The following is a 20311-nucleotide window of genomic DNA, read 5'->3' as shown; positions in this document are numbered from 1 at the left end:
GATTGGATATTAGTGAGGACGCCAGTGCCCACCCTGGAAAAAAAAAGGGGGGGGGGGGGGGGGGGGGGGCGTCGTTTAGTTTTGGTGGAAGGAAGGTACACATAGCAACTCGTAAAGGATTACGTAGGATTTTCGGATTCCAATCGTTCTCTCTAGGAAAAACTTAGAATTCCCATGCCTTCTTCTATTGAAACTTTGAAATATAGAAAATACGTGGTATCCAATGACCTCTTAAATCTCTACACCTTGCTTAATAATCACATTCGATCCAAGAGAAGTAAGAGCGAATCAACGCCAGTTTTTCTTATGACACACTAGAGGACAAGCTGTGATGCAAACAATGAATGTCAAATATCAACTCAGGCCGTCCCGAGCTAACTTGGACAGCAGTTGCCAGGAAGAAGTCTGACATATCAACAAACAAATATGCATCGCACTGCTTGATAATGTTCAGAAGGATTAAGGAAGCGGCCCGGCTTGATAATGAAGCCCTCAAGTACAGAACAATAACCAGTAGCAAAGGTCTGAAAGGGAAAGGTAGAGGCAGGACAAGTCAGAGCGAATAGCAAGGTGTTGCTTACCGAGAATAGTAAGGCATTGTGTTCACGTTTTGCTCCCGGAAATATTAGTTTGGCGTAGTCCTTGTTTCAGTCAACAAGCAACTAGACTAAGTTCCTTCGATGAAGACGATCAAGAAAATTCAGCGTCACTTGTCTGAAACAAATCTTTGATTCCGTAGGCGCTTGTTGAACTAGCGTAGTAAAATCACAATAATACCTCAGCAGGATGTTATGTTTGATTGATTCAAATAAGAGTATGCATACATGTCTGCTATCATTAAACGTAAATTGCTTCATTTAATACTTGTTGATTGGGGGTGATTTCAATTTGTTACGTTCTCCGGCCGACAAGAATAATCCTAATTTCTCCTGGCCTCTTGCCAATGCTTTTAATGATTTCATTAGTAATTGCGCGCTGCGTGAGCTCCCTAGGGTGGGGGCGCGTTTCACCTGGTCTAACCATCAATCCTCGCCTGTCCGGTCGATGCTGGACAGGGTTTTTGTTTCTGTTCAGTGGGAGTCGCTATTTCCCCGCGCGCTGCTTAAGGCTAGGCCTGCGGTGGGCTCTGATCATGTTCCCCTGATCTTGGATGCTGGTATCCTTTCTCTTGTTTCTCCCTCCCGTTTCCAGTTTGATGCTTCTTGGCATGTTGTTGAGGGCTTTTGTGACGTGATGGTTTCTAAGATTAGTAATCTTCTTTCTTCTCCTCATCGCTCCTTTGGTCCCATGGATGATTGGCACAAGGTGTCTTATGAGTCGCGTAAATTCTTAAGGGGGTGGTCTCGGAATAGGGCGGCCGAGTTGCGTAGAGACAAGGAATCCCTCGAATCTCAAATCCGGGATTTGGATCAATCTGCTGACACATCTGGGCTCTCCGCCTCTCAGTGGGCTACTCGCTACTCCCTGGAAGACGCTTTGATGTTGCTTCACCAACAGTCAGAAATTTACTGGCGCCAACGAGGTGCCCTTAACTGGACCTTGAAAGGGGATGCTATGACGGCTTACTTCTTTGCGATCGCGAATGGCAGACGCCGCAGATGTTTCATTGACACTCTGTTGATTGACGGCGTTAGAATTTCTGACTAGTCCCTCATTATGAATCACATTGTTAGCTTCTATTCCAATCTACTCGGCTCTAAGCCGGACCCTGGGCTTGGCCTTTGCCCTGACTTCTGGGATGAGGGGTCTAAGATCTCTCCGGGCGAAAATTCGGGCCTGATGGTCCCCTTATCTGACGAAGAGATCTGACAGGTGATTAGCTCGGCTAACCCGAATGCTGCTTCCGGCCCTGATGGTTTTTCGATCCCCTTCTTCAAAAAATTCTGGCCGCAGTTGCGGCCTCTCATTTGTACGATCATCCAAGGGTTCTGGTTGGGTACGGTGGACATCTCTCGCCTTAATTACGCTGTCATTACCCTTATTCCTAAAGTCAAGGGCGCGGATTTGATCTCGCAATTTAGGCCGATTGCCCTTATTAATAACTTCGCCAAGTTTCCGGCTAAAGGGTTAGCCACTCGTCTCTCCCCCATTGCCACCGTACCATTAGCCCTTTTCAGTCGGCTTTCATTAAGGGTCGTTTCATTCTGGACGGGGTTCTCTGTTTGCATGAAATCGTTCATGACCTTAAGATTCGCAAGTCGAAAGCGGTGATTCTAAAATTAGACTTTGAGAAGGCCTATGACTCGGTGAGTTGGCATTTTCTTCGTAGAGTTTTATTGGCCAAAGGGTTCGAGGGGCCCCTCGTCCATAGGATTCTGCAGTTAGTCTCGGGAGGCCACACTGCCATCAATGTTAATGGTCAGGTTAGCAAATTCTTTGCCAACGGTAGGGGCCTGAGGCAAGGCGATCCTGCCTCTCCCATTTTATTCAATTTTGTTGCAGATGCTTTATCTCGCCTACTCTCTAGGGCAGCCACTAGTGGGCACATTACTCCGGTGTGTTCTAATCTCATTCCCCATGGTCTCACCCATCTCCAATATGCGGACGACACTATTATTCTGGTCGAGTTGAATGAGGCCTGCCTTGCCCACCTCAAATTTATTTTACTATGCTTCGAGGCTATGTCGGGGCTTAAGATTAACTTTGCCAAGAGCGAAGTAGTTGTGACTGGTGTGGACGAATCGGAAGCCCCGGAGTGGCCCACCTTCTAACTGTAAGCCGGGCTCCTATCCGTTCAAGTACTTGGGTTTGCCTATTTCCCCGGATGTGCTCCATGCCAAAGATTTTGCCCCGGTAGTCACAAAGGTGGGAAACAGGGTCCTTCCCTGGCGGGGTAGATATAATATGAATGCTGGTAAAGTGGCTCTAATTAATGATTGCCTCTCCTCCCTCCCCATGTTCCTTATGGGCTTCTTTCTCTTGTCGGCTGGGATTCATGCTAGTTTTGACAAACACCGTGGGGCGTTTTACTGGAATGCTGCGGACAATCGTCGCAAATATCGCTTCGTCAAATGGAAATTGATGTGCAGGCCCAAAAACCTTGGGGGGTTAGGAATTCTTAATACTTCCATCATGAATCAATGCTTGATGATTAAATGGTGGTGGAAGATTATGAGCGCTGAGGATCAACCCCTTTGGCTGTCGATCCTTAAGGCTAAATATTTCCCGTCCTCGAGCCCGATGTTTGCTCTGCCGCGTGGTGGCTCTCAGTTTTGGAAGTCTCTGGTCAAAGTTAGACCTGTTTTCAATCTTTCGTTAAGTTTGTTGTTGGGGACGGTTCCTCGACTCGGTGTTGGCTTGATTGGTGGTGTGGAGATTCACCTCTCTCGGTGACCTTCCCTACCCTTTTCTCTTACTGCTCTGACCCTAATATTTCTATTGCGAAGCTTTCATCCCAGGGGTGGAGCCTGGCCTTTCGCCGTTCTCTGTCGCCTGTAGAGTTTGAAGATTGGCAGCGTCTTACTGCCCTCTTCCCTACGCTCTCGACGGTCAGGGATTCGGTGCTTTGGCCGCTTTCTTCCTCTGGGCGTTTTTCTGGTAAGTCTCTTTATTCTAAGCTCGTTGGTGGCACGCCTACCAATCGTTTTTCCCAAGTTTGGAAGGCCCGTATTCCCCCTAAGATTAAAATTTTCCTGTGGCAAGCCTTTCGAGGCCGGCTGCCCTCGGCTAATCAGATTCGTAAGAGAAATGGGCCGGGCTCCCAGTTCTGTGCTCTTTGCGGTGATGTGGAAGACTCGGATCATATCTTTTTTCACTGTCACCTGGCTAAGCTTATTTGGAGTTGCGTGCGGGACTGGCTTCATGTTTCTTGGGCCCCTGCCTCCTTTGCCGAGTTGCGCAGCTTGGCTTCCAACCTCTCCGGTGTATCTAGGCGCATCTTTTGGGTGGGCTTGGGGGTTTTATGCTGGTCTCTGTGGACTACTAGGAACAAATTTACTATCGAGCACGTGTTTCCGGCTAAACCGGCTGACTGCTTATTTAAATCGTGTGCTTCCTGCAGCAGTGGAAATCATTGACTAAGGTCGACGACCAAGAGGCGCTCTCTATGCTGATCTACAAAATCCGGACGACGGCGTCTCAGTTATGCAGACAAGAGCAGGATGCTTGATTGCTTCTTTTGGGTCAGATGCTTTAGCTTTAGTTGGTTCTTTCTCTTCTGGCCTGCGTGCCGTGTACTGGCGTGGGAGCCATGTACCTGACTTTATCCTTCGTCGTCTTGCCCAGCGTTGGGGCTTGGGTGTGTTTGATACTTTTCGATGATGCTGTTGCTACCTGCCTTATGGCTTTATTTATAAAGTCGGGCGTATGCATTTCCTCTAAAAAATTTAATACTTGTTGATTGCAGGGCTATTCCGGTACAAAGTTTTGACTATTTTCTTGTCGCTCTCATGGAGGGCCATTATACGAATGTTAGACAGATAATGATTAAGAAGGAAGAGAATATTGCCTGCTTAGCCGCCGTGACCTTAAGCAACCACACCATACGTCCATATCCATTGCTCAATACGTCCCTGGTGGATGATGTCGTTGCTTAAAGTAAAGAACAGAAACTTGTGAGCAATATCGAATCCGCTTATGCAAGCCAGGTTCTAAAAGTTGAAACTTACATTTAAAAATTTATTATCTTCCCTATCCCTTTCTCTTATTTATGAATAACCGCCCACCATTAACTAATCAACTCCTTGTTATTACCAACACAGGCTACAACTTTCTAACAGAATACACGGATGACAATGGCACTTGTGGCGTGATGTTGTCTTCGGACAAGGTGATCAAGGGAGGTGGCCGAGGAAGGACAAAGTTGGAGGAATGGGAATGTACATTCCTAATAACCGCAACGATAGGTTGTCGTATAGCGAGTAATCGGCATGAGGAGTTTTGGCTTGTGTGCTCGCCGTGTTGCTTGTAAAATAACGATGTAGCCATCTTGGCATTACTGGGCCGGTCGACTACTGTAGCATGTGCGACTTTTTCCTTTGTTTTTATTGGCTTTTCACTGTTTTGTATCGGTTTTATTCAAGGTCTCTTTAGTATGGTTGGTTTCCCTTTTTCCTTTCTTTTTGTTTCCCTTTTTCTTTTTTTTCGATTTCGTATACTTATTTCTTCTCCTTTTTATTCCTTCTTTTTCTATTTTTTTGTTTGAACACATGTATAATTTTTTGATACACATTATACATTTTGGGTATATATTAGGAATATTTTTTAATACATGTATAACATTTTTCAAATACATCATTAATATTTATAAATACATTTTTAACAAACATTTTACATTTTTTATAGATATAAAACATTTTATATAAATGTGTACATTTTTCAAATGCATGTAACTTTTTTAAATACATGATTTTATTTCTTCCAGAATACGTGTTAACAAATTTCAAATAATTTTGGAATTTTTTAATGATACAAAACATTTTTTAAACCAGGCAAAACAAATTAAAATTGTATAATTTTTTCTAAAAAGGTCAAAGATATTTTTTAAAGCGTGATTTGTTTGAAATGTAATGTACAATTTTTTTGAATTACGCAAACAATTTTTTGGTTGTATAACCTTTTTCAAAATATCACGTATATATTTTTTTGAAACTTGTATTTTTTTAATGTCACAAACTTTTTAATAGACTGCTATCAACATTGTTTAAAAAATATGCTAACAATTTGTTTTAGATTGTGTTAACATTTTTCAAATTTGAGGTTTTTTATTTTGTAAGTAAATATAAGTTTTGCATTATATGTATATCTACACCTGCGCATATATAGGCATGGTCCCATTTCCATTGATGAACTGAGAATCGGCCGATTCTATGGCGTCTAGATCGAATTGACCGAGCATCACCTAGGCGCCCGCCCGCCATGGATATGATCCATGGCTATGGCGCCAACAGCAACGCCGCCGGTGGTAACAGTGGCTTCATGTGCGGTTACGCACCCAGGTGTGCGCATTATGCATCCTCCCTTGCTCGGTTTCGGTTCATCACGCGCAGATATCCATCTGCCAGTTGATAGATCTCTTTGATGGTTGTGTGCACCGCTTGATGCAAAGGCCGGGGATTATTATCCTTTTCGAGAAAAAAGTTGATGGATCTCATGGCGATCCTTTGATTAATTACCATCACTGCTGCAAATTTGTTTGAATAATCCATGTTTAGCTTCGGTTCAAGCTACTTATAGGTGCATAGACAATTACTAGCCACTGGGATATCTTGGATCTCTTTGTGTGCAACTGCGTCGTCCCTGAAGGGCTGAAGAGCAGGAAGGAGGACGAGGAGCGCCACGAACTACTCGTCGGCGTGCATCCACTGATTCATTGAATGATTGATGCATAAGCATACATGCCAGAGTAAATTGCAGGAAACCACCACTTTGAAGGCTAGGTTTATAGAAAACACTACGATACCCTTTTTTTGCAGAAAACACATCATCTTGTGTAATCTTTTTGCAAAAACCACTTATCGGCAGATCTGACTATGTTAAGTGAGATTATGACAGAGGGGGCACGCCAGTTAGGCTGATGTGGCACCGCTTAACATCTCACATGTAACGGCGGCGTCTAGTGACGTTATCTTCCCTTGTGGGTCCACCTGTGGTTTGAAGGAAAAAAAAAAAAAGGGGTTCGTCCTATGTTCACGCACGACTTGGCTGTTGCCTCACCAGGTCCACCGTCGATGTTGCCACGCGCAGGTTCGCCGTCGCCGTTGCCTCGCCCAGGTCCGCCATCGCCGTTGCCTCGACATCTTCTAGAAGTCCTCCACCGACGCCGGCGCCTTGTTCCTCGGCTCGACTTGACAACTACTACAAGGGCTACATCCCGCCGTGGTCTGTACCCCCTTCGGCTGGAGCGCCACCGTGGTCTGCATCCCCCTCGGCACCGGTGCGCACCAAGGTCTGCATCCCCTTCGGCACCTGCGTGCTCGAGTTTGGCGCCCAGACAACCGATAGCTTGGGGAGGATCTGCTCGCTCTTCAACCTCAATGGGAGAGGAGGGGGCTCTGGATCCAGGTCGTGAGTAGCACTGCCGCCGCAGGAGGTGGAGGGGCGGCCTGCTGCGATGCGCGCGGTAAGATCCCTGGATCTTGGTCTTGACGGAGCCGGCGCTCACCCCCGAGGACCAGCCGATGACGCTGGAGCTCACTAACCGCCGGCCGCCGCACATTCTTGACGCCGGGAACCGCCTCGCCGCCCTCCAGTTCATCCAGATCCGATAGGAATCGGGGCTGATGACCCACAAGTATAGGGGATCTATCGTAGTCCTTTCGATAAGTAAGAGTGTCGAACCCAACAAGGAGCAGAAGGAAATGACAAGCAGTTTTCAGTAAGGTATTCTCTGCAAGCATGGAAATTATCGGTAATAGATAGTTTTGTGATAAGGTAATTTGTAACGGGTAACAAGTAACAAAGGTAAATAAGGTGCAGCAAGGTGGCCCAATCCTTTTTGTAGCAAAGGACAAGCCTTGGCAAACTCTTATATGAAGGAAAAGGCTGCCGAGGACATATGGGAATTATCGTCAAGCTAGTTTTCATCACGATCATATGATTCGCGTTTGTTACTTTGATAATTTGATATGTGGGTGGACCGGTGCTTGGGTGCTGCCCTTTCTTGGACAAGCATCCCACTTATGATTAACCCCTATTGCAAGCATCCGCAACTACAAAAGAAGTATTAAGGTAAACCTAACCATAGCATGAAACATATGGATCCAAATTAGCCCCTTACGAAGCAAAGCATAAACTAGGGTTTAAGCTTCTGTCACTCTAGCAACCCATCATCTACTTATTACTTCCCAATGCCTTCCTCTAGGCCCAAACAATGGTGAAGTGTCATGTAGTCGACGTTCACATAACACCACTAGAGAAAAGACAACATACATCTCATCAAAATATCGAACGAATACCAAATTCACATGACTACTTATAGCAAGACTTCTCCCATGTCCTCAGGAAAAAATGTAACTACTCACAAATCATATTCATGTTCATAATCAGAGGGTTATTAATATGCATAAAGGATCTGAACATATGATCTTCCACCAAATAAACCAACTAGCATCAACTACAAGGAGTAATCAACACTACTAGCAACCCACAAGTACCAATCTGAGGTTTTGATACAAAGATTGGATACAAGAGATGAACTAGGGTTTGAGAGGAGATGGTGCTGGTGAAGATGTTGATGGAGATTGACCCCCTCCCGATGAGAGGATCGTTGGTGATGACGATGGCGATGATTTCCCCCTCCCGGAGGGATGTTTCCCTGGCAGAACAGCTCTGCCGGAGCCCTAGATTGGTTCCGCCAAGGTTCCGCCTCGTGGCGGCGGTGTTTCGTCCCGAAAGCTTGCTTCTGATTTTTTCCAGGGTAAAAGACTTCATATAGCAAAAGATGGACACCGGAGGCCTGCCAGGGGGCCCACGAGGCAGGGGAGCGCGCCCAGGGGGGTAGGTCGCGCCCCCCACCCTCGTGGATGGTGGGTGGCCCCCCTCTGGTACTTTCTTCGCTCAGTATTTTTTATTAATTCCAAAAATAACTTCCGTGGAGTTTCAGGACTTTTGGAGTTGTGCAGAATAGGTCTCTAATATTTGCTCCTTTTCCAGCCCAGAATTCCATCTGCCGGCATTCTCCCTCTTCTTGTAAACCTTATAAAATAAGAGAGAATAGGCATAAGTATTGTGACATAATGTGTAATAACAGCCCATAATGCAATAAATGTCGATATAAAAGCATGATGCAAAATGGACGTATCAACTCCCCCAAGCTTTGGCCTCGCTTGTTCTCAAGCGGAAGCCGATAACAAAAAATATGTCCACATGTTTAGAGATAGAGGTGTCAATAAAATAAAATACGGACATAAGGGCATCATGATCATTCTTATAACAGCAACATATATATTGTCATATGATTTCTTATGCTAAAGTAACAATCTATTCACAATGTCAAGTATGAATCAGAAACTTCATTGAAAACTAACAAACTATAATCTCAGTCATTGAAGCAATTGCAATTTATCATAACATCGGAAAGAGTCAACATAAGAGCTTTTCAGCAAGTCCATATACTCAACTATCATTTAGTCTTTCACAATTGCTAACACTCACGCAATACTTATGGGTATGGAGTTTAAATCGGACACAGAGAAAGATAGGGGCTTATAGTGTTGCCTCCCAACCTTTTTACCTCAAGGGTAATATCAACAATAATAGTTCATGCTAACTTACATCCAATTGGATATATATATCAGGATCTTTCCAACACATTGTGCTTGCCAAAGGATAAAATGTAAAAGAAAGGTGAAGATCACCATGACTCTTGTATAAGGTATGAGACAAGAATAAAAGATAGGCCCTTCTCAGAGGGAAGCAGAGGTTGTCATGTGCTTTTATGGTTGGATGCACAAAATCTTAATGCAATAGAACGTCACTTTATATTGCCACTTGTGATATGGACCTTTATTATGCAGTCCATCGCTTTTATTTCTTCCACATCACAAGATCGTATAAAGCTTATTTTCTCCACACTAATAAATCATACATATTTAGAGAGCAATTTTTATTGCATGCAACAATGACAATTTACTTGAAGGATCTTACTCAATCCATAGGTAGATATGGTGGACTCTCATGGCAAAAACTGGGTTTAAAGATATTCGGAAGCACAAGTAGTATCTCTACTTGGTGCAAAGAGTTTGGCTAGAATGAGGGGGAAAGGCAAGCTCAACACGTTGGATGATCCATGACAGTATACTTTATTTCGGATATAAGAGAACATAACCCATTACGTTGTCTTCCTTGTCCAACATCAACTCTTTAGCATGTCATATTTTAATGAGTGCTCACAATCATAAAAGATGTCCAAGATAGTATATTTATATGTGAGAACCTCTCTTTCTTTATTACTTCCTATTAATTGCAACGATGACCAAAACTATGTTTGTCAACTCTCAACAACTTTTATTCATCATACTCTTTATATGTGAAGTCATTACTCTCCATAAGATCAATATGATCTCTTTATTTCTTTTTATTCTTTCTTTTTCTTTTTTCTTTCATTCCCTCAAGATCATAGCAAGATAATCAAGCCCTTGACTCAACACTAATCTTTATTATATATAGCTCACGGACTCGATTACATAGAGGGATCATAAAGCAAAACTCAAAACTAGATCATACTAAAACTTTATTCTACTAAATCAAGATATTACCAAAAGGATCGAACTAAGAAAAACGGTAAAGATAGGAGTGTGATGGTGATACAATACAGGGGCACGTCCCCCAAGCTTGGCAGTTGCCAAGGGGAGTGCCCATACCCATGTGATTATGTCTCTTTCTTCGGAGGTGGTGATGTGATATTCTTGGCGATGATGCCCCTCAAGATACGATTCTCTTCCTCGAGCTTATTAACTTGCTGCTTGAGGTCCATTATTTCCTTACGGAGCTTACCCGTGACGGCTAAAGCTCCTTTCACCCATGGATGTTGCATAGCTGCGGGAGAACAAGTAACACTCTTTTTCATATTTTCGTAAGAGAGAAATTTAACATTGGAGGGGATGACCGAGTTTGGAATAGCTGAGCTCTGTAGTTCCCCCATCGTGAATCTGGCTCGGAAACGAGAAGTAACTTCTTGATCCTCTTCCATGGCATCTATCCTTTTCAAGTCGGCCTCCATCTCTTCCTCCGTTGATGGCCCAAAGTGATCAGCATCACTGTTTGCTCTTGGCCCCGGTGTCGGATTAGACACCCGGCTCTCCCCAACTGACTCTTGAGAAGACATCTTGCTCTAATCTGCGGCAGATATAGCTCGAAACAAAAACAGAGGATATTTGCGTGATACGAGAGTCAAAACCTTCGGGAGATTATATAATGAATTTTTACCGACCAAAAGAAGTATCATGCAAGAAAACGGATTCCGGAGAGCACACGAGGTGCCCACAAGGCAGGGGCGTGCGCCCAGGGGGGTAGGGCGCGCCCTCCACCCTCGTGGACGCCTCGTGTCCTTCTTGGACTGCTTCTTATTTTCCTATTTTCTTAAATATTCCAAAACGGAGAAAAATTGCTATCAGAACTGTTTTGGAGTCGGTTTACTTACCGTACCACATACCTATTCCTTTTCGGAGTCTGAAACGTTCTGGAAAGTGTCCCTTATGTATTCCTCCAGGGTTACAGTTTCAATAACATTAGTTTCAACATTTATAGGATTACCTGCGATATAATGTTTGATTCTTTGACCGTTCACCACCTTCAGATTTGTGCCTTCGAAGTTGTTGATTTTTATGGCACCGGAACGATAGACCTCCTCGATAACGTAAGGACCTTCCCATTTAGATAGAAGCTTTCTTGCAAAAAATCTTAAACGAGAGTTGAATAGCAACACATAATCACCTACATTAAACTCACGCTTTTGTATCCTTTTGTCATGCCATCTTTTAACCTTTTCTTTAAACAGCTTGGCATTCTCATAGGCTTGAGTTCTCCATTCATCAAGTGAGCTAATGTCAAATAGCCTCTTCTCACCGGCAAGTTTGAAATCATAGTTGAGCTCTTTAATGGCCCAATATGCCTTATGTTCTTGTTCGAGAGGTAAGTGACATGCTTTTCCATAAACCATTTTATACGGAGACATACCCATAGGATTTTTATATGCAGTTCTATAGGCCCATAATGCATCATCAAGTTTCTTGGACCAATTCTTTCTAGATCTATTAACAGTCTTTTGCAAAATTAATTTGAGCTCTCTATTACTAAGTTCTACTTGACCACTAGACAGGGGTGATATGGAGATGCAATTCTATGATTAACATCATACTTAGCAAGCATTTTACGAAAAGCACCACCATCAGTCATTAAGTATCTAGGGACTCCAAACCTCGGAAAAATAACTTCTTTAAGCATCTTAATAGAGGTGTTATGGTCAGCACTACTAGTTGGAATAGCTTCTACCCACTTAGTAACGTAATCAACAGCAACTAAAATATGTGTGTAGCCATTAGAGGAAGGAAACGGCCCCATATAATCAAAGGCCCAAACATCAAATGGTTCAATAACAAGTGAGTAATTCATAGGCATTTCTTGACGTCTACTAATATTACCAATTCTTTGACATTCATCACAATACAAGACAAACTTACGGGCATCTTTGAAGAGAGTAGGCCAATAAAAACCGGACTGCAGTACCTTATGTGCAATTCTATCTCCAGCGTGTGTCCTCCATAAGCCTCGGAGTGACACTTGCGTAGGATCTGTTCCTGTTCATGCTCAGGTACACAACGTCTAATAACACCATCTACTCCTTCTTTATAAAGATGTGGGTCATCCCAAAAGTAATGTCTTAAATCATAAAAAAACTTTTTCTTTTGCTGGTATGTGAAACTAGGTGGTATAAATTTAGCAACATACCATGGAGCAGTACGAGAAGCATTTATGATAGCTAATTGTTCATCAGGGAAGCTATCATCAATCGGTAGTGGGTCATCAAGAACATTCTCTAACCTAGACAAGTTGTCTGCAACGGGGTTCTCAGCTCCCTTTCTATCAATAATATGCAAATCAAATTCTTGTAGCAAGAGAAACCATCTAATAAGTCTAGGTTTAGCATCTTTATTTTCCATAAGATATTTAATAGCAGCATGATCAGTGTGAACAGTTACTTTTGAATCAACAATATAAGGTCTGAACTTGTCACAAGCAAATACAACTGCTAAGAATTCTTTTTCAGTAGTAGCATAATTTCTCTGGGCACTGTCTAGAGTTTTAGTAGCATATTGAATAACATTTAATTTCTTATCAACTCTTTGTCCTAGAACAGCACCTACAGTATAATCACTAGCATCACACATAATTTCAAAGGGCAAATTCCAATCAGGTGGTTGAACAATAGGTGCAGAAATCAAGGCTTTCTTAAGTATTTCAAATGTTTCTACACAATCATCATCAAAGATAAAAGGAATATCTTTTTGTAAGAGATTAGTCAGAGGCCTAGAGATTTTTGAGAATTCTTTAATGAACCTCCTATAAAAATCGGCATGACCAAGGAAACTTCTTATACCTTTAATGTCCTTGGGACACGACATCTTTTCAATAGCATCAACTTTAGCTTTATCTACTTCAATACCTCTTTCAGAAATTTTATGCCCCAAGACAATACCTTCATTTACCATAAAGTGGCACTTCTCCCAATTCAAGACAAGATTAGTTTCTTCACATCTCTGCAAAACTCGATCAAGGTTGCTCAAGCAATCATCAAAAGTAGTTCCATATACGGAGAAATCATCCATGAAAACCTTAACAATCTTTTCACAAAAATCAGAGAATATAGCCATCATGCATCTTTGAAAGGTAGCAGGTGCATTACATAAAGCAAAAGGCATACGTCTATAAGCAAAGGTACCGAAAGGACAAGTAAAGGTGGTCTTTTCTTGATCCTCTTTTGACACATGTATTTGAGAGAAATCAGAATAACCATCTAGAAAGCAAAAGTGTGTATGTTTGGATAATATTTTAGCATTTGATCAATAAAAGGTAAAGGGTAATGATCCTTTTTAGTAGCTTTATTTAATTTGCGGAAATCAATTACCATCCTATAACCTGTAACAATTCTTTGTGGGATCAATTCATTTTTATCATTAGGAACAATGGTAATACCTCCCTTCTTAGGGACACAATGGACATGACTTACCCACTGACTATCAGCAACGGGATAGATTATACCTGCCTCCAGAAGCTTTAGTATTTCTTTTCTTACCACTTCTTTCATCTTAGGATTTAACCGTCATTGGTGATCAACAACCGGTTTAGCGTCTTTCTCCAATTTTATTTTGTGTTGGCATAGAGTGGGACTAATGCCCTTAAGATCATCAAGAGTATATCCAATAGCAGCACGGTGCTTCCTCAGAGTTTTCAATAATTTCTTTTCTTCATGCTCTGAAAGTTTAGCATTAATAATAATAGGATATATCTTCTTTTCATCAAGATAAGCATATTTAAGAGTATCAGGTAATGGTTTAAGCTCAAACACGGGATCACCCTTGGGTGGAGGAGGATCCCCTAGGATTTCAACAGGCAAGTTGTGTTTCAAAATGGGTCCCTGTTTAAAGAATACTTCATCTATTTCCCTTCTTTCATTCATAAACATATCATTTTCATGGTCGAGCAAATATTGTTCTAAAGGATCATTAGGAGGCACGACAATAGAAGCAAGACCAATAATTTCATCTTTACTAGGCAATTCCTCATCATGGGGTTGTCTATGAAATTTAGCAAAATTAAACTCATGAGACATATCCCCCAAACCAATAGTAACAACATCCTTTTTGCAGTCTATCCTAGCATTAACAGTATTCAAGAAGGGTCTACCAAATATAATGGGACAAAAGTTATCTCGTGGGGAGCCAAGAACAAGAAAATCAGCAGGATATTTAACTTTCCCACACAAAACTTCAACATCTCTAACAATCCCAACTGGTGAAATAGTATCTCTATTGGCAAGCTTAATTGTAACATCAATTTCTTCTATTTCAGCAGGTGCAATATCATGCATAATTTGTTTGTATAAGGAATGAGGTATTGCACTTGCACTAGCCCCCATGTCACACAAGCCATGATAACAATGATCTCCTATTTTAACAGAAATAACAGGCATGCCTACAACAGGTCTATGTTTATTTTTTGTGTCGGGTCTAGCAATTCTAGCAGCTTCATCACAAAAGTAAATAACATGCCCATCAATATTATCAGCCAAGAGATCTTTAACCATAGCAATACTAGGTTCAACTTTAATTTGCTCAGGGGGTGTAGGTGTTCTAGTATTACTCTTACGAACCACAATTGAAGCTTTAGCGTGATTCTTTATTCTAACAGGGAAAGGTGGTTTCTCAATATAAGCAATAGGGACAACATGATCATTATAAGTGATAGTCTTTTCTTAAACTTTAATAGGTGCAACTACTTTTACTTCAATGGGAGGATTATATTTAAACCACTTCTCCTTAGGGAGATCAACATTAGTAGCAAATGATTCACAGAAAGAAGCTACTATCTCAGAGTCAAGTCCATATTTAGCGCTAAATTCACGGAAAACGTCGGTATCCATAAAAGATTTAACACAATCAAACTTAGGTGTTATACCTGACTCCTTACCTTCATCGAGGTCCCAATCTTCAGAGTTGCGTTTAATTCTTTCCAATAAATCCCATTTGAATTCAATAGTCTTCATCATAAAAGAACCAGTACAAGAAGTATCGAGCATGGAGCGATTATTGAGAGAAAGCCGAGCATAAATTTTTTGAATAATAATTTGTCTTGAGAGATCATGATTGGGGCATGAATATAACATTGACTTAAGCCTCCCCCAAGCTTGAGCGATGCTTTCTCCTTCGCGAGGCCAAAAATTATATATATAATTGCGATCACGATGAACAAGATGCATAGGATAAAACTTCTGATGAAATTCCAATTTCAATCGGTTGTAGTTTCATGATCCCATATCATCACATAGTCTAAACCATGCCAATGCCTTTCCCTTCAAAGATAAACGGAAAACCTTCTTTTTGATAACATCCTCGGGCATACCTGCAAGCTTAAATAATCGACAAACTTCATCCACATAGATTAGGTGCAAATCAGGGTGTAATGTCCCATCACCCGTGAAAGGATTAGCTAGCAGTTTCTATATCATACCCGAAGGAATTTCAAAGTAAACATTTTCCGTAGGTTCAGTAGGTTGAGGAGAAACTCTTTGCTCTACTGGTCGGGGTGAAGATACCCCGAACAAGCCCCTCAAAGGATTACTTTCCATAGTAACAAGTGACTGTAAATTTCAGCACACTATATAAATTTTTCCTTACCAAATTCCACCTACCAAAGGCGCTTCACTCCCCGGCAAGGGCGTCAGAAAAGAGTCTTGATGACCCACAAGTATAGGGGATCTATCGTAGTCCTTTCGATAAGTAAGAGTGTCGAACCCAACGAGGAACAGAAGGAAATGACAAGCAGTTTTTACTAAGGCATTCTCTACAAGCACTGAAATTATCGGTAACAGATAGTTTTGTGATAAGGTAATTTGTAACGGGTAACAAGTAACAAAGGTAAATAAGGTGCAGCAAGGTGGCCCAATCCTTTTTGTAGCAAAGGACAAGCCTTGACAAACTCTTATATGAAGGAAAACGCTTCCGAGGACACATGAGAATTATCGTCAAGCTAGTTTTCATCACGATCATATGATTCGCGTTCGTTACTTTGATAATTTGATATGTGGTTGGACCGGTGCTTGGGTGCTGCCATTTCTTGGACAAGCATCCCACTTATGATTAACCCCTATTGCAAGCATCCGCAACTACAAAAGAAGTATTAAGGTAAACCTAACCATAGCATGAAACATATGGATCCAAATCAGTCCCTAACGAAGCAACGCATAAACTAGGGTTTAAGCTTCTGTCACTCTAGCAACCCATCATCTACTTATTACTTCCCAATGCCTTCCTCTAGGCCCAAACAATGGTAAAGTGTCATGTAGTCGACGTTCACATAACACCACTAGAGGAAAGACAACATACATCTCATCAAAATATCAAACGAATACCAAATTCACATGACTACTTATAGCAAGACTTCTCCCATGTCCTCAGGAACAAACATAACTACTCACAAATCATATTCACATTCATAATCAGAGGGGTATTAATATGCATAAAGGATCTGAACATATGATCTTCCACCAAATAAACCAACTAGCATCAACTACAAGGAGTAATCAACACTACTAGCAACCCACAGGTACCAATCTGAGGTTTTGATACAAAGATTGGATACAAGAGATGAACTAGGGTTTGAGAGGAGATGGTGCTGGTGAAGATGTTGATGGAGATTGACCCCCCCCCCCCCCGATGAGAGGATCGTTGGTGATGACGATGGCGATGATTTCCCCCTCCCGGAGGGATGTTTCCCCGGCAGAACAGCTCCGCCGGAGCCCTAGATTGGTTACGCCAAGGTTCCGCCTCGTGGTGGCGGTGTTTCGTCCCGAAAGTTTGCTTCTGATTTTTTCAGGGTAAAAGACTTCATATAGCAGAAGATGGACATCGGAGGCCTGCCAGGGGGCCCACGAGGCAGGGTGGGCGCGCCCCACCCTCGTGGATGGTGGGTGGCCCCCCTTTGGTACTTTCTTCGCTCAGTATTTTTTATTAATTTCAAAAATAACTTCCGTGGAGTTTCAGGACTTTTGGAGTTGTGCAGAATAAGTCTCTAATATTTGCTCCTTTTCCAGCCCAGAATTCCAGCTGCCGGCATTCTCCCTCTTCTTGTAAACCTTATAAAATAATAGAGAATAGGCATAAGTATTGTGACATAATGTGTAATAACAGCCCATAATGCAATAAATGTCGATATAAAAGCATGATGCAAAATGGACGTATCAGGGGCATCCCCGCCAGATCCTCGCTACCCGCCTCTTGCATCGCCGGAGACCGCCTCGGCGAACCTCCTGCGCCCTGCAACACATGCACGCCTGCGGTGTACTGCACCTGCTCGATAAAATGACCAAGTGGTCTGACACAGAGTGTTTTGCTGACAAGCGGGTCCTGCGTCCACAAGATGATTCGATATAACGGTGTGAGAGATTGGTGCCACGTCTGCCTGATTGGCGGGCCCCCTTTGTCATAATCTCACTTAACAGAGCCAGATCCGCTGATCAGTGGTTTTTGCAAAATAATTACACAAGGCATGGTGTTTTCCGCAAAGAAAATGTATCATAGTGTTTTCTGCAAATTTAGCCTTCACAGTGGTGGTTTTTTGCAATTTACTCTACGTGCGATCGTGTACACTTAAACTATTTCTGATGATAATATCGGACTGATCCTGGCACGTACGCAAGTGCAGATCAACATGCAGATGAACATGGAGGACGAGCCAGCTGCGTAGATCGGGCGAAGGCCGTCGCAGCCCGCACGGGCGCCGACCGGTCTCGGCACGCTGAATGATTAAGCTGCTGCTCCATCCAAGGGTCGGCTCGTCGTGTTCGTCAGGAGACCGCCGTTAGCTAACCACCCACCGCCGACGAATGCATGCAGTGCCGTCAGAAAAGATAGACTAAATTTAGTTGCGTTACTGTCGCTGACTGGAAGCCTGAAAGTATGGCCATGCATGATGCATGGACAATTCTACTGTTCGGGGTCAAGGTGACAAGACAACCTGACAGGACGAATAACGCAGGACTAAATGGAAGATCGCCGTCATGTTGACCGTGCAATCGGTCCAAGTCCAACCGTGGAAAAACATATGCACAGTGATTAATTAGTAGTCGACTCATCAGCATGAGCTTATATACATGTATAGGCGCTTTGATTTTGTTAGGGAGGACTGTTATTACATGTGAGTGCTTATAATTGACTTACCGAATATAGTGCATTATTCTTAGTTCGCCCAATGATTCTTACTTTCTTTAGTCACTCCATTGCAATATCATTCATCCCCTCCCACACCACCAGTCACTCTGGCGACGGCGACCACCTCCTCGTCAGCTGCCACTCTGGCCCTGGCGCCTAGCCCCTTCCCGCCAACCCTCTCTGCTCCCCATAGCGTACATGAGCTCCTCCCGTGCTCCGTTGGCGTCGCACCTTAAGTCGACCATCGTGGTCCCCTCGCCGATGGCGCACACCCAACCACTGGTGGCACGTCCTCGCCCCAGATGGTGGCGTTGTGATAACAACAAGTGTAGAGGATAACAGTAACTTTCGATGTGATGTATCACAAATCAAATTTATTTATTCGACACAATGTGAGCCAAAAAAACACTTATAAGCTTTAGTGGTTGCATTGTCAATTCAACCACGTCTAGAAACAAAGTGCTTGCTTGAGAGAGTTTATTAGTAGTAAATGTGATGAAGTGTTGGTTGTTTGATTGCAGTAGAGTAACAAAAGTAGCAATAGCCAACAGTTCCCAAGAACAAAGTATTTGAAAGAGAGAAACATTTATTATATGTATGTATAAGGATGGATAATGGCACGTTGCATGTAGTAGTGGCGCCAGGATTGGGCTAGGTCCCATGCAACATTTGAGCACTGTAGCTACAGTTAAAAAAGGATTGGGCCTCAAGTCCTAGGCCACCGCCCGGGCTGCTTGGGGCCTAGTGGGTAGACTTAAATATATAGTAGCAGTAACATAGGATGATGACAATATATCGCTTATTCAACATTTTATATAAACATGTATTTAATGTATAGTTGTATGCGCTTGCGATAAGAACTTGCACAACATATTTTATCATACCCTCATGCACCCCCACGATGCGGCATGCGTGAGGAGCTAGGGCAGGGCGCCTCCTAGCACGTCTTCAAGGCTCCGTGTCTCCTTTCCAGTGCAACTTCCAAAAATGATTTTCCAGGATTCTCGGGGGACCTTTTCTGCATAGAAAACAATGACATTGAAAACTTTGCTGAAAACAACATCAAAATAGTTAGTTTTATTCAAATCATGTAAGCTAGAGGACACAATTATAGCAAAAGTGATCAGAAAAGTTGATACGTTTGAGACGTATCATCGCCCCCAAGCTTACATTATTGCTTATCGTCAAGAAATTCGGTTGAGAAAGTGAAGCGACAAAGAGAAATTTTATAAACAACTTTGCATTGTTTATGCACAAAAATTTATTCCATGATCAAAATATTAATATCGCATGAGAGTGATCAAAATGAGTAACATAAGTTTAGCAACTATGTTCTCTCATGATGGGATCTTAATAAACCAGCAAGTAAATAATATGGAAGCTTGAAGCACTAACATGGTCAGAATGAACATAATACAACATGGTAACATGATATATTGCAAGTATATTATCTGTGAAGCAATACATAATTGCAAGACATCCAAAAAGTCTAAGTGACGACTAGATATCATGATTCAGAGCAGAGAGTGCCACAATCATACAAGACTGCCTCCATGCCCTCAAGAGTCTCCTCCCTCCCGGCTCTAAGGTAAACATACATTATAATGCATGAATATTTCTTCGAGAGGAATAGTACTTGTTGTTTCACCTAAGACGATAACTAATGGTCAATGCTTGATTTGCCTTGCCTTGCAGAAAGACAGGACATCCATACTGATCAATGCGAGGGAGTATGTGAACTCTTTCAAGTCCAAGGTTTGCAACCTCAAGGAGAAGAACTAGCTAGACATTCCAAGCCCATGTAGCCCAGTGTGCCGGCGGCTCTTTGCTCAAAGACGATGCTTAGAGGGTCGAGGTCCAAATAGTTAAAGCCGTCACAATAATTGATGATAAGGAACATAAGACGATGACATGTGAGGTTTGGATGGTGAACATAGCGGTGATGC

At 42.5% G+C, this 20311-nt stretch overlaps 1 protein-coding gene across 1 annotated transcript; it reads left to right on the top strand.

Moving 5' to 3' along the window:
* The first annotated feature begins 1044 nt into the window (after positions 1 to 1044).
* Positions 1045 to 1647, top strand: LOC141042713 (uncharacterized). Its single transcript, XM_073511592.1, has one exon. The coding sequence runs from the start codon at positions 1045 to 1047 to the stop codon at positions 1645 to 1647; it is 603 nt and encodes a 200-aa protein (XP_073367693.1).
* Positions 1648 to 20311: the final 18664 nt, after the last annotated feature.

This window comes from Aegilops tauschii, chromosome 3 (assembly GCF_002575655.3).
Source record: "Aegilops tauschii subsp. strangulata cultivar AL8/78 chromosome 3, Aet v6.0, whole genome shotgun sequence".
Lineage (NCBI taxonomy): Eukaryota > Viridiplantae > Streptophyta > Magnoliopsida > Poales > Poaceae > Aegilops > Aegilops tauschii.
The sequence above is the reverse complement of the archived record's forward strand: the minus strand, read 5'-3'. Positions and strand labels throughout refer to the sequence as shown.

What these genes read in the sequence shown, in the direction of transcription:
- LOC141042713 (XM_073511592.1), top strand. Translation starts at nt 1,045, where the DNA reads ATGCTGGACAGGGTTTTTGTTTCTGTTCAGTGGGAGTCGCTATTTCCC.